This window comes from Gavia stellata, chromosome 17 (assembly GCF_030936135.1).
Source record: "Gavia stellata isolate bGavSte3 chromosome 17, bGavSte3.hap2, whole genome shotgun sequence".
NCBI classification, from domain to species: domain Eukaryota; kingdom Metazoa; phylum Chordata; class Aves; order Gaviiformes; family Gaviidae; genus Gavia; species Gavia stellata.
Genome location: NC_082610.1, coordinates 9,485,364 through 9,500,465, shown reverse-complemented (window position 1 = coordinate 9,500,465; position 15,102 = coordinate 9,485,364). Strand labels below are relative to the sequence as shown.

General features: G+C 34.7%; 1 protein-coding gene across 1 annotated transcript in view; it reads left to right on the top strand.

The window, feature by feature from the left end:
- CCDC73 (coiled-coil domain containing 73) overlaps nt 1-15,102 on the top strand; it is a 107,444-nt gene that overhangs the window by 78,113 nt on the left and 14,229 nt on the right. Inside the window, 5 exon segments of the mRNA XM_059825979.1 lie at nt 20-99; nt 5,846-5,974; nt 6,303-6,362; nt 8,914-9,018; nt 13,970-14,080. Of these exon segments, the coding sequence (XP_059681962.1) occupies nt 20-99; nt 5,846-5,974; nt 6,303-6,362; nt 8,914-9,018; nt 13,970-14,080 (485 nt within the window).

The following is a 15,102-nucleotide window of genomic DNA, read 5'->3' as shown; positions in this document are numbered from 1 at the left end:
TTTTAACTTTTGTTTAAAGTACAGGAAGCGATACAGCTCAATAAGAAACTAGCGTCAGTGAATAAAAGACAAGAGACCGAAATAAGTAATCTGAAGGAAGTAAGTATAGTATGCATTTCTGAATGTATAAGTGGGATTCTTTGGGACTTCTACAAGCTGCTGTAGTATTTACAGAAGTAGTAGACAAGCAGCAGAACTGTTCTTCATTCTATGACTAATGGCTAAGTTAGTCTTATGCTACCTTGTTATGCACAGATGCTTCAGATGAATGCCAATTAAACTTCGAGCAGCTCTGAATAGTTTCTGTAACTTGGGAAGTTTTATTTACCTCTACATCATCCTACTTGTTTCTTGTTAATTATTAGCAACCTCTCCTCTTCCTGTGCTGTGCTGTCATTGCTTCTCCCATCTGATATGGAAAGGTAGCAGTGGTGTTTTCAGTTTAGTCAAAGAAAGATAGAACATGAAGGGTAGTTGCTGTAGAAGCAAGCTGGTAGCTTGAACATAGGATAAAAAGCGTAACTGACTCTCCATCAGAATTGGGAGAGTTTTGTGACAGGGCAACTGAGACATTAGATAATAGTGGTACTATGGACAAAGAAGTTGTCTGGCCATTAAGCTCTTTTCTGCTCTCATCTATTCAGAAACTGCTATTTTCCAGGTACGTTTCTGAGTTGCACTCTCGAACATATGTAATAGTGAGAAGAATAAAGTTCTCTTTTTCCCTTTGAGCTGTTTCTTAAGTGCTGACAGGTGAAGGGCAAAGGGACGCTCTGAAATCAAAATTGTCCTGTAAACTCAGTATCTTTCCATACCATATCTTTTCCATCCCTCCTTATCTTTCTATTCCACTTCTTTTTTTTCCTCCCTTTGATTCTCTTTGATACTCTGAGGATTTTGGGAAGTGAACGAATGCATGTTTGTTCTTGGCCTAATGTTAATCCCCAGCTTCCAGATTAATGCTTTGGACTACCATGGAATCTTTGCAAAGTTTATGAATTTCTTGCAAAACAAAAAGGGGTGTGGGGAGGAAGATAATTTCTAAATGAGGAGAAGGGACTATGACCATTGTATATTTGGGTGATCAAAAATTACCTTTGTTTGCCTGAAAAAGGAGATTTGTAGGTACAGAAGTATTTGAAAACTCTTTCTGAATCTAGTGTTGTTTTTTTTTTCTTTTGTTCTTAAGAGCACACAGCCTCTTATTGTTAAGGTTCTTTGGAGTATGATGCCTCTAGAAGCCTGACTTAAAACTAAATTTTATCTTGAAATAGTTTAAGATTTTTTCATTTGTTTCTTTCTTACCTTCTCTAGTGCTTTACTTAATTTTTATATTTATTACATGATGATATACTAGCCACAGTAAGGATTAATGATGAAATCAGTCTAGATTTCTTTAGTTACATACTAGAATATAACATGGCAAACCTCAGTGTCAAAAAGATCAAGTTTTGAAGTGACTGTTTGATCTCAAAGATTTCAGAACTCCTATCATCATAAAAACAGACTGAGAAACACAATAACAGTAAAGCAGAACACTGGAAAAATTCTCAAATTAATTTCTAAATCACAGTTTCGGTTTTTGGCATTTAGAAATGTTTAGTTAGCTACATAATTCAAATTATAGGTTATATATATTTATATGTGATATATAAAACCTATATATATTTATCTGAAATATTTGCTGGATAGAAGAGCAACAGAAATATATTGGAAGTTGTCAGTGGTGATAACTTTTCTCTATAGAAAAGCTGTATTTGTTAGAATGCTAATAACATCATAGCCATGAAGGTCTGAGGACAGCTTTGTCTTGTGTGCATGGGGCACACTTCAGCTGTACAATTCATTTTTTAAAGGACTTGTAAATTTTTGTGACAAAAAGAAGGACATTCATCTAAAATGCAGCATATCTGTATTGTAATATATTGTAAATATAAAAATTTAGGAGTTCTAGAAATTTTTAATCATCACAGCAAATAAGATTTGTTGCTTTTGGTTAAGAAACCAAGAACAATTCATTACTTAGAATTCTCTGAGGGTAAGTAGTTTGAGAGGTAAGAAAAATGTTTAAGAAAATTTTACATAGTGAAATTTGTGAGTAACAGAGGTGTGCAAGATAAACTGACAGTGATTTATGTACTCCAGTAATCAAACATACTGCTTGATACATTTTTTTTCAGCTCTACTGTTGATTCTTAAGGTCATGGTTGATGAATTTTAGATAAAATACTGTTAGATAAGCAGAAGAAGGGGCCAAGTGAAACTTAATCTGGCTTTCTCAGTTCACCAGGAAATGCCTTTGTCCTGGTTATTTCTGAATTTCTTATTGGTTGTTTAGTATTTGACCATCCCATTCTGAATGTCAGTGGAAAACTGAACTGGAATTTAATTTCTTAGCCTTTTAATATTCACGTAGTGCTGCAGCACTTTGCTTATCCTGCAAAAAAAGTGGGGGTTTGTTTATTTGTAAATATAGGTTTATTAATAGAAAGACATCCCTTTTCCCTCAAAATGCAGAATTTCTGTGAAAGCAGAGTCAAAAATTAACAATACAGTAAAAAAAAAACAACCCAAAACCCAGCCCATTTTTCAATATTCCCTATTTCAACAGTTGGCTTATAAAACATTTCTGGAAAGTTATGTAGTGAGAGAGTGCATATCTGAACTCTGTAATGGCACTTGTTCTGTTTGTGAAGGGCTGTGGGCTCATCTTTTGGATCACTCTGTAAGAGAAGTGAAGTCCTTGGACCCGCTAAGAAGTGCCCTGAGCTAGTTTCATTTTACTGTGGTAACCTTGTACTTAGCCTAACCGTTGCAACAGTGATCTTAAAGCAGTCAGGTGTTTTCCCTTGTTGGGGAATGTATCTGTTGTAGAGCTGAAAGGACCTACAAGAGATACAAAGCAATGAGAAAACACTGATATTTAGAAGAGTTTGGAAGAGGGATTACCAGGCAGTTTTCACTTGCTATGTAGCTGAAAGAAGTCATGATATCTGCAGCACAAGTTGGGACAACTTATAAAGCTGGTTTTATCTGCCTTGGAGACTTGACTGACCTCTAACAGCTCTGACAACTTGTGGGTTCAAACTTCTTTCCTCTATAGCCTCAGTGCTGGAGTGGGAATGACGATCCTTAGTACCAAAATCTTAATTTGGCTGTCAGCTCTTATCACAGCCATTACTTTGACTCAGACCAGGATGATCTCACACATTTGTTCTTAGTGGGAATATGAAGTTAGTGAATGCTATTCAACATTTACAGATAAAAGTAAACTAGTGAAACTGTTAAAATGCTTGCATTGAAATCTGACCAAGAAAAGCAGCAGAATGAAACAAACCTTTAAAAAACAGCTATGCTGCTCAAGGCCTGAAAGATTACAAGAGAATTGCAATGATCTAGGAAGAGAGCAAAAAGAGAGAGTTGTAATTTTGGATACGCCTAAAGTTTGCATAAGGTATAAGCACTGTCTTGGGAAGTGGTTATATCTGCCTGCACTGGCTGCTTTTCCAGTCCCATGCCACCACTTCATGCTGGCACATGTATTTGTGCAGCCTTGAGGGAAAAGTAGAATGAAAATTTTGTATTGATCAAAACTCCATTTTACCAAAAAAAAGGGTGTAAGTTTTAGCTTAGATCAACTGGCAAAAGGAAAATACATTCAAGGAGCAGGACTGTTTCTTTCGTGACACTCTTGACTTACACCGTCTTGAAGTGTTTCTGAAAGCATGTCCCTAAGCATTGGCTGCCAGCAACACATCAAAGGAATGGGTTTAAAGCCTTATCATTCTTAGCATTCCCCAAAACCTGATAAAATTATTTTCCAGATTCAATTTAATTTATAGGGTTTGGAATACTACTAGTGATCTTATTAATGACAGAAACGTACTAGAAAAATAAGCAAAAACTCTCAGGGTGAAATATTTTTCATTTCAGACTACAACAAAATACACATGTTTTATGTATAAAATTCTTTTATATTATTTTCACAGCTACATAGTTTGTGCTTTTACTCACCATGGAAAACTTTCACGTTATTTTTGGTGATCTGGTTTGTGTCGGTTCTTTTTGGGGTTCTGTTGGGTTTTGGTGGTTGGGGTTTTTGTGTGGTGTGGTTTTTTGTTTTTTTTTCCTGCCTACAGCTTTGGTATATTAGCAGATCTGGGTTTGGTTCCAGATGGATTATACACATCCACCTGCTATATGCAAAGAAGAAAATCCAGTCATCTTTTCTACCTCAAGGACATGATTTACTTAATACAAATTGCTCTTTCCCTGTGACAAAATAAGCAGTAAGATTTTTCTGCACACAATAAACCCTGAGTTTTGGAAAATATATAGTATCAGATCCACAGCATGCTTTTGCACCTGCTTGTGTAGCACACAACCTGTTAGGTGTGTTCTGTAGACCATTAATCTAGTTCTCTCTAAAGACTGGCACAGTGCACCTTTTCACTTGTACAAAGTTAAAACTGCTTCCACCTTCTGCCACTTAAATGTAGGGACTCTCCTTGCATATTTCATTACAGAGCCTTCTAGTAAAAATAGTACAACTAATATATGCTTTTATTGCAAAAAATGCAAAAAGCCTTAGTAAGTTACATAATATCATAATTCTAAAGCATTGCTGTCTTTGGGTTTTATAATTGATTCTGCAGTTACACTTAGTACTTACTAGATCATTTTAGATTTATTTATGGCTAAAATATATGAGAAATAAAGCCTCTAGCAAAAAAATTATTTATTTAAAAGTAGTACCTATACCTGTATTTTCTGTAAAACTTTGTATTTGTGAATTTCAGATACAACATAATCTTCCCTTTTTCTTTTGTACTGTTATATGATTTTGTCCAGAACAGTTAAACCATTGGTCTGTGATAAGATGGAATTCCAGTTTTGTGAAGAAAAGTTAAACAGACCAAACTTAGTTTTTAGATAAAACTATTACCATTCTGAATGCTTGGTTCACCACTATGGCATCATGAAGAATTCTTGATACTATCTGTGAACAGCATTCATAACCTCTGCTATTTGTCTGAGTAAACGTCAGAGCGCTCAAGGAGAGAGCGATATTAAACAGACTACCTTGTACCAGAATGGGAGGGGCGGGGGAGAACAGGGCACAATATTTATGTCTCCAGGAACTATAAGTTGTAATTTAATGAGATCAAAGCATTTGCTGTTTATTTGCTGCACTAGGAGCTTGGAATAAACTAGTTAGAAAACAGATACCAAAAAAAAAAAAAAAGCAGGATATTTAAAAGATTATAAAGACTATAAAATCAAAGGCGTATTTTAGATGGAAAATCATGTTGTAGAAGACTCTAATATAAAATTAATTTAGCATTCTCCTGAGATTAAGTAATTAATGTTTCAGGAAAAGCAAAGATCCTCCAAATTTATAGCCAGTTCCTGTTTTTACCAGATAGTCACTGTTCGTCCTTTTTTCCTCCTGATTCCCAGGAACATACACAGTAGTTATAATAGGTACCTTATTCCTATTGTATATCTCAGCGTAGGAGGCTTTACCAATACCAACTCAATGTCCACTTCTATTATACTTCTTGGAAGAGAAAATAACAAAATATTTAAGTACCATAAATACTTCAAACAGAGTAAAATTAGCACAATAACATTTTACCTCTGGAAATAAACTTTTAGCCACGTGTGACAAGTTTAAAGTTTAGCAAGTCAGTCTTATGAATTTCAGTTCCTCTAATTTATTCTGTTGTTTCCATACATTATTTAAAAGTAGGGCATGACTCAAGATAGTTTAAAAGATTTGTCTTTGTTTTGAATTGTAATGCCTATACTGGATGAACTATTTATATGTGTTTCCTGTGTTAAGGAACTGAAGAAAGTAACTACAGACTTGATAAGGTCCAAGGTCACATCTCAGTACAGGGTGGGAGAAGAAAACATCAATCTTGCAGCAAAGGAGAAACAGTTTCAAGAACTGCAACAAAAAATCAGAATGGTATTTTGGAATTTAAACATTAAATTTTTGGTTAATATTTTCTGTTCTTCATTTGGCAAACATCATGGCAATGATCTCTGTCATGCATACAGATTAGTGATTCCTTTCTACTAACTGCATATACAATATAACAGAATTATTTCCAGAATGACCTGTTCTAGGGAAGTAAATGTGCTATGAATATATGGATAAGAAGACATTTCAAAATAATTCAGTTTCTTTAAATAGCCTCATGATGATTCACAATATCACATTAATACAATATTACTAAAGAAAATAGACAGTATTTTTAAATGCCTTTTACTGTTCTCCATGCCCTTTTTCTAAGGAGACAGCAGTTAGTAAAAAAGTTCAAGAAGAAAACACTCACATTAAAGAAGAAAAACTGGTGAGTTGTTAATATAACTTTGCTATTTAAAATCACTTAAGAATATATGCACTATATTTTATATTTAAGTTTCTTAAATGATTATACTAAGCTATTAAAACTAATTAAATTCACTTGTTTACTTTTCAGAAATATTTTAATTCTAACATAAATAGGATCTTACTCCTCAGTTTTTAGAAAGTGTATTACCAGAACAAAGTACATTATTCCAAGTCTAAACTTTTGAATTCAGATGGGACAAATTTGGTATACCCGTGAAATAGTTGTTTATGTATTAGTTCAGTACAAATAAGCAATAAGGTTTGCATAATATGCTTGCTGTTCTGCTTTCTGGTTACCAAAAGCTTACTATAATACTGCTGGTATTGAAACCAGGTAACAATGGAATCATGTGTCAATCATATACAAAGGAAATGGTGTTCCATTCATACAGAACATATACATATAGAATATTAAGCTATACTTATACATAGCTGAACAGGGTTAAGACTGTCTTCTATTGCAAACTCAGGTATGTTCCAGAGCAAATCCTGATATTCAAACTAAAGTACATGGAGTCAAGTATCAAACACAGCAAGAAAATTATGTTCCATGCAATTACAGCATAATACACTGCTTTGCAGACTATTAGGTGTAAAAAGGACTTTCTTTTTTTTTTTTTCCCTTAAACAGTTGCAGAATTTTCATTCTGCAGTTCATTAAAACAAACATGTCAGAGAAGTGTGTAATTCCTGTTCTCAGGGAGGGACAAAAGCAGTTGCTTGCTCGTATACCCAATGAGCACTCGCTGAAGGCTAACCCAGTAGTACTCTTCCAATCTGTAAAAGCCTGTTTGCATTTTGAGTTTGCTTTTTAAAAATACTTGCCAGTAAACACAGGGAAAAAAATGAGACACATACTCAGACCTCATTCTCCCATAGCCCTGCGTGAACTAAAAGCATTTATGTGGAGATGCTTGTAGCATAATTCATATGCATATTTGATATGTATTATCTAAGAGAAGGACTCTATTTTGTTTCTCTTTTTTGTTCTGTGTGAATTGCTAGGGTTTGGTTGGTTGGTTTTAACATATGCAGGGGTTTGGTATAAAACTTGGGAGGCCTCTAATATAGAGATTAACTTCATGTTTTCTCTTGGGTTAGAAGACCTGGATCTCTGTATTATAGAGCGCTACAAATACACTATCTGGCTTAACTGAAGATGTTGGCTTCAGTGGTTCTTGGACTGAGGCTGAATATAGTATCTAAATTATAGCTGATTTACACAGAACTGTATGCAGAGAAGCAATCTTGTCTAGTTGAGTGAACACTGTACTACTGGCCAACTCTGCTATCGACCTGTCAGATGACACTGGGCAAGCCATTCCACATCTCTGTGGTTCAGTTTTCTAGATGTAAACTTGAACTAAAGATAAATTAAGCTTCAGTGCAAAAATACTATTTCTCCCTGCATAAGAGTATACAGGCATGAAAAGGAATGAGAGTACACCCAAAATAATGATTTTATTTTTAGTAGATAACTATATCTGTGTATATGATAGAACCAAAAATAGATACATTTGAAAGCTCTTTGTAAGTAAATGAAAATACATTGTTTTAATACTACTTTCCTCTCTCAATATGTTATGAAGCAACTGAGCACATTTAAGACTATCTTACACCTGAAGCTCAGGTTTTTTTCCTGTGCAGGGTCTTTTAGTAACTGCTGTTCTGGTCTTTAGAGAGTAGAGATTGGCTTGGCTAGATCATTCCCTCTCTCTTTGATTCTCTGGAAATGTGTTTTGTGTTGTGTGATATAAAATGACTCTGTCTCCATTCCATCCACGTTTTCAGCTAACTGCAACAAACTTAATGGCAGCACCCATGGGTTTGTCAGTCTATACCACCTTAATCAACTCATTTTGGGAGGCTCTTTTTTTTTTTAACTTACTCTTCTTGAAGTAACAATACAGTCTTGATGAACATACCACAAAAGTTCAGATAGTGACAGCAAAATCTGATGTACTTGCACCATATGATGCAAAGCTAATGTGTGTTAGTTCACATCTATTAGGATTTAAATCAGGAGATACAGAATAATGTCACATAAGGGTGATCCATTAATGGAAGTGATTACTTGCCTGTCATACAATCCCATACAATGGGATTTTCCATGTTTTCCAGAATTGTAGTACAGTACCAAAAAATTACTCTATTAGCTTAATTGAACTCACAGTGGGGTTGGATTTGATAATTTTTTTCAGATTTGCACTGAAGTATGTTTAAAGTATTAATGGATTTTTCATTTTAATTATAAGAAAATTATCTGAAAAAGAATAAGTATGTTATCTTCTCCAAGACAAAAACTCCAGAAAAACCTGGAGTTGTTCTGATTTCTTCCTACAAGCCCTTCCCCAGTGTTGATGTTGGAATACATTTTTATATACGTGATTTTGTAAACACTGGCATAATAAAAAATAAATATGTTAATCTAAAAGAAATAAATTATCTAATGTTTAAACTTCAGAAACAAAATCTTATTCAATTTATCCTAATTTTTTTGCATTAATAAGGAAATTCTGAGCTCTCTACAATGTGTGCAGGAGCTGCTTCAGCGAATAACCCAAACGAATGTTAGAATGGAAAGTGAATTAAATGCCCTGAAAGAAGACTATCAGGTCAGATTTTTCTTGATTAGACAAGCTGCTACTATCTGTTATGTATTTTTTAAGTCCAGGGCTGTTAAAGACATCTGTATGCTTTTCAGAACTTTTGACCTCACTTCCATTGCTCCCTCAGCTCCTTAACTGTCAGCATGAACCTTGAAACGCAGTCTATGGTTTCCCTCTTTTAGTTCTCCCCCTAAAGTAAATCATGGCTGCCATTCTTATCAGCCATTTCTGGAGGGTAAAACCAGAACATATTGGGGGTTGCTTTCAAGTATTTTGAAGTCAAATGATTTTATGACTTTCGCTTCTTCTAATTTTCATGTAGGCATAAATTTGCTTTCTGGAAAATACTTCCAATTTCACATCTTCATAGCTAGAGCTCGTCCCCAGTTTTATTAGAGCAGAAGGCCTAAAAAAGAGCATATCCTTAGCCATTTCTTGCTGTGTTGTCTGGTGTCGTATTTATGCTAGAGGTGGTAAGCAGTCATGCTGGAGAGTGTGGAGTTGCAGCATTCCTCAGTTCCTCTTTGAGAGCGTAAAAGTGTCTCAGAACAGTTTAGATTCTAAATTACACTAGCAGTCAAATTCGCCCACAGTGCATTAAAGATTAAGGTCCTGCCTGTTCTGGTCAGACATACCATGCAGATTTCAGGTACAACCATTAATTGGACTATTAATAATTATTATCTACTATTTGTCCATACATAACCACAACTATTCCATTCTTTGCTTGGCCTGTGAGGCCAAGTTTTTGAACTAGGATCTCAGTTAATTTCAAGTTAAACTTCCTGTGTGCATGTATACTTTTGTTTCTAAGTAAATGCTTCTATGCTGAATTGAAATTAGGCTCACTTCACATAACACTTTACTTTGACTTTTAATAGATGTAAGCAGTTTGCCTTCTGCCACAGTATAAATACATGAATTTTGCATTTTGATGAAACAAGGAAGGTTAAAGATGAGTTGTGTTCTCCATCAGAAACTAGCTAAAATTTCACTAGGGATTAAAGTATCTGCTTTGTAGTACTGGATAAAGCTGTAGTGACTGGAAGAGAAAGAGAAGTCACTGATTTAAGATGTTTAGGTTCCTGTGTTTACATTAGTCTAGAGTGTTGGATTTTCATGACTTAAAATTCTTTGATCTCAGAGTGCTCTAGAACCAATAAGAGATGCTTCTCAACCTGCAGAACAGTCCCACCAGTTCACTATGAATCTTCAGAGTTCTCCAGTTCCTTTTTCGTGTATTGGCTCTTTAAAAAAAAAAAAAAGTAAACGACGAAACACAGTTTAATGGGAAAAGGTTTGTGTTTTTCTTAGCAAGTTTGAAACTTTTGACCAAGATTAACTTAGGCAATTCTACAGCCAAAGGACTGTTAAAGTAGCATGATTTTCTGTAACCTCAGTTATTTATATGTTGGGTCCAGTGAAACAGCTGGATTACTTGCTATTCATACAATACTGTTTTTGTTAAAGTAAGGAGGTAACATAAATTTTATTTTTTAAGCTGATTGAAATTACTTTGTAAATTAAACCAGAAGCTTGAGATAATTTAATTGTTATATAACTTTACTGATGATGACTTTCATAATGCAGGCAGCCCTTTTGGATCTTTGTGTCTAGATTATTGAATAGCAGGTGTGTTCTAAAAGTGCTTTTTCTGGTAGTATTTCTGAGCTATTGTTTACCATCTCAGATAAAGTTTATAGTATGCCTTATAACTCCAGCTAAAACTGTGAATGGTATCTGTGAAACTTATCTTGGAAGACTCCACATAAATACCTACCAGTGTAAGAAAGTATAGCTTGTTTTCTTGTTGTTAAGGTATGAATTGAGTACAAGTCTCTGTTTTGCAGCCTGTACAGGCCAAAAATTGATTTCTGATTGCAATTATAGTAATTCTGATTAGAGAGCCTGCTTTGATTTGGGTCCTGTTTATATTAGACATTGGGAAGGTATTAATGTGTTTGGTTTTTTTCTAACTACAGGACAAACTATTTCTAGTCATCAAAGCTTCAGTGTAGTCTTCAAAGGTAATTTCTTGCAGGCACAAGTACTTTAGATTAAATTGGTGTTACAAGGCATCGATAACTAATAACAGGCTTTTGATTCAACCTCGAAAGGGCTGTTGCCTGTACAAGGACTCCTCAATACTTAGTTTGATGTAAATATTCCTTCTTAGTCTTCACTGTGGCACTTAAGATAAGCTGAGATTTGATCTCAGTTGAGTTTTGTGAGAGCATTCTGTGCATTCTCAAAACCAAGACGTTCTCACTTGAGAACAGGAATTAAAGGATTAATAACATTTATATGAGCATATGTGAGTGATAAGCTTTCAAGAGATTGCATCTGGAAACATAAAGTGGCTAGATATTTTATTGTATTTTTTTGTAAACCCTGTAAATACATTCATAAAATGCAGTGATACCCTTAAACAGCATGATGTAAATACAATGCTATATTAAAAGGGAATGTCACATGTTCTTTCTCTCTGTTTAAACGGTAGTCATAAAATATTGTTGCTTTTTATAGCTACTCATTTGGCCCAGGATATTCCAGGGAATGAGACAACATTAACTGTTTATTTTGCAGTGTCATTGTTTTAAAGCAACAAAAGGAACTTATACAATAGGGAGCTGAATGCAAAACTCGAAGGGTCTACCCACTTTCCTGCCAATTTGAGAGCTATTGCTTTCATCTTTATTGATTCTAGAACCGCAATATGATGAATGGGGCCTGAAGGTCATGTATTATTCCTATGCTTTATCCTACATCCCTGTCAAATTTGTAGACCTCACTCATGAAGAAAGAGAGTTTCTTTAGAATAATAGAAAAATGGAAGGAGTGATTGTACAGTCCCATGGAAATATTTTTATTATACTCAAAAAAAATTACTGCTTATTTTTGGGCTTGAGATGACAGAATACTTAAACTCAGAAGGTAACATTCAAGAAGGATCATACTGTCCTTTCTCATTCTATATATACATACTTAGTGCTAGAATACCAATGTCCTTAAGAGTTCAGAAAAACAAGTTATAATTCTTTAATGGATGACAGAATACTTGAGAATGCAAGGAATTCAGGTATTCCCCTCTCTGTACAATCTGCTTTTACAATGATCAGTTCTATGAATCTGCTATTCCTGGTATTTTGACCTAAGAGCTATGCTGTGAATAACTATTATATTCCATCTCAGGGGAGGTTGCATTTGAGACACAAGTAAAAAGAATCCTTGGAGTTAGAGCAGGTTTATCGAAGAAAGGAGGTCTTGGACTCCTAGTTTATAGAACTGGATGAAAGGTGCTACATCAGAGTGTGATTATTCAGACAATGTATTGTTGAATTGTCTCATCCTTTTAATTATATAATCTGTCAGAGAAGATGCATTATATTCTTATGCACAACTTTTTCCATGTGTATAAAAATCACAGAATCACTATGGTTGAAAAAGACCTGTAAGATCATCAAGTCCAACCATCAACCAACACCACCATGCCCATTAAACCATGTCCCACAATGCCACATCCACATGTTCCTTGAACGCCTCCAGTGATGGTGACTCCACCACCTCCCTGGGCAGCCTGGTCCAGTATTTCACCACCCTCTCAGTAAAGAAATTTTTCCTAATATCCAGCCTGAAGCTCCCCTGGCGCAACTTGAGGCCATTTCCTCTAGTCCTGTCCCTAGTCACTTGGGAGAAGAGACCAACACCCACCTCCCCACAACCCCCTTTCAGGTAGTTGTAGAGAGCAATGAGGTCTCCTCTCAGCCTCCTCTTCTCCAGGCTGAACAACCCCAGCTCCCTCAGCCGCTCCTCATCAGACTTGTGCTCCAGACCCCTCACCAGCTTCGTCGCCCTTCTCTGAACACGCTCCAGCACCTCAATGTCCTTCTTGTAGTGAGGGGCCCAAAATGCAAGGTAGTCTGAAGTTTCCTAGTGTTAATACCTGTAAAATACATTTGTATTAATAGTGTAGCTAAATTAACATAGGCATTTTAAAATTGATGCTAAATGAATCAAGAAGTCGACTCTTTTTTAGTTAAAAGATTAAGTAAAAAGGAATTGCTTTGGAGTATTGCCTTCATATCTTAACATTTTTCAAGTGGACTTTCAAAGAAGCTCAGCAGAGTCATAAATATGTAGCTAGTCATATAGCTACATGCATTAAAGTTCTGTTTATATCATAAAATATATTTGTGTCACCTATATAGTAGATAATGGATGCAGTAAGTCCTTTATCTTCCATATTGTTTGCTATAAAAATGTGATAGCATAAAAATTCCAACAGTACCCGAGATGTGCATGAAGCTACTGTTGATTTACACAAGACCGCTTTAATTTAGCATAGTAAAGCTGAAAGAGTTAACCCCAAAATGTTGCAAGTACAATTATGATAGTATAAAACTTAATATTACTGTTATTTTAATGCACTCCTATTTCAGTGACCTAATAAAAATAAATTAAAGGATAATCAGACATATACTTCATGTTCCAGTAGACATGTTTTAGAATTTAAAGTTTACACAGTTTGTAAGATAGGTTAATAAACAATTTAGGACAGGAAAACTGATCAAAAAATAGAACTATTTTCTTTGAGTATACAGTAGTTTTTTCGTTAAGTACAATGGGTCTAGATTGTGCTACATTTCATATTTCTCATCTCTGGACTTTATATTACTTTTTCAGCACATTAAAACTTATGCAGTGAAACTGAATAATGGCAAGTGTTTTTATACCCTTTTATAGCCATTTCTTTTTTCATAACCTCCCCCTGTTTCCTGTTAGCTAAACTATAAGCACCTTTCTGTTAATTTATGAAAATTATTGTTGAGATAGCACATTATCACTGATCTGTATGGCACTTCCAGCATGTTAGAAGCAAAGGTCCAAGCAACATAAACCACATCAAAATTCATTAATGCAGTATTGATTATTTTTTGGATAATTAATTTTATTGCAGACCCTTGAAAGAGATAATGAGCTGCAAAGGGAGAAGGCAAAGGAAAATGAAGAAAAGTTCCTTAATCTTCAGAATGAGCATGAGAAAGCACTAAGAACTTGGAAAAAAGATGTAGGTTTATTAAATTAAATGTTAGAGTATTAAAAGGTTTTTGAAATAGTCATCAAGCATTTCAGGTAATTCCTAAAAGCCAAGAAAATATTGCAGAAATAATAAAATAAAACCAACAAATTTCTTTTCCAGTAATGCAGACTCTTCTAGAAATTAATATTTTTAAAAGGTAGGTTTAGAACAAATGTTGATTCCTACGCTCTAAAAGGTCAGTGCACTTCCTGCAGCTCTATAAAGCAAGAGCCAGGGTATTAGGTGTTACCATGAATTTGGCACTTAAAAATATTCCAGAATTACACACTTGCCATTACCCAGACATGGAAGCTGATATAGTTTTTCATTTACATTGAATTTTATGTATTTTTCAGAAAACTTGCAATTTTTTTACACAACTTATTCAGAGAATACCAGCGTTTCTAGGCTGCATTCCCGTACCCTGAAAAAAAAATCAGTAAACTGTCATATAGTAAAAAATTAATGTAAACCCACATAGACTGAAGTGACACAAACTAAAGGTATTTTTGAAGGGCCATATGCCCAGGAAAAAAGAAAAGGCAACCTCAAACTAAATTGCGTACAGATACTGAAGGCTTGCATTAAAGTAGAGGTCCTTATTTGAGAGGAATTATTCAACATGGACTGTGGGGTGTAAGGGGATAAATAAGGTATAAACCTGTATGTCCTCAGTGACCTCACCTCTGTGTGTGCACACTTAAACAATAATTTTTCTTCAGTATTTGCCATTCTTTCTACTACTTCATTATATTTAAAGAATACTTCAATAATTATTCAATCCAAAAGAATTAGCAAAATATTGTAGCTGTGAAAATTATCTGTAATAATAAATGCACGTTTACAAGTAAGAAAGATTAGTATTTCTTCAATAAGAAAAGATCTGTTTAGTGTGTGGAAACTAGACTCTAAGCAGCATTTGTTTAAGTCTGTCTTTTTTATGTCTCTGTAATTGGCACCTACTGTGAGAAAGATTTTGAATTTGGTAGATAGATTCTCAGGCAGGCTGT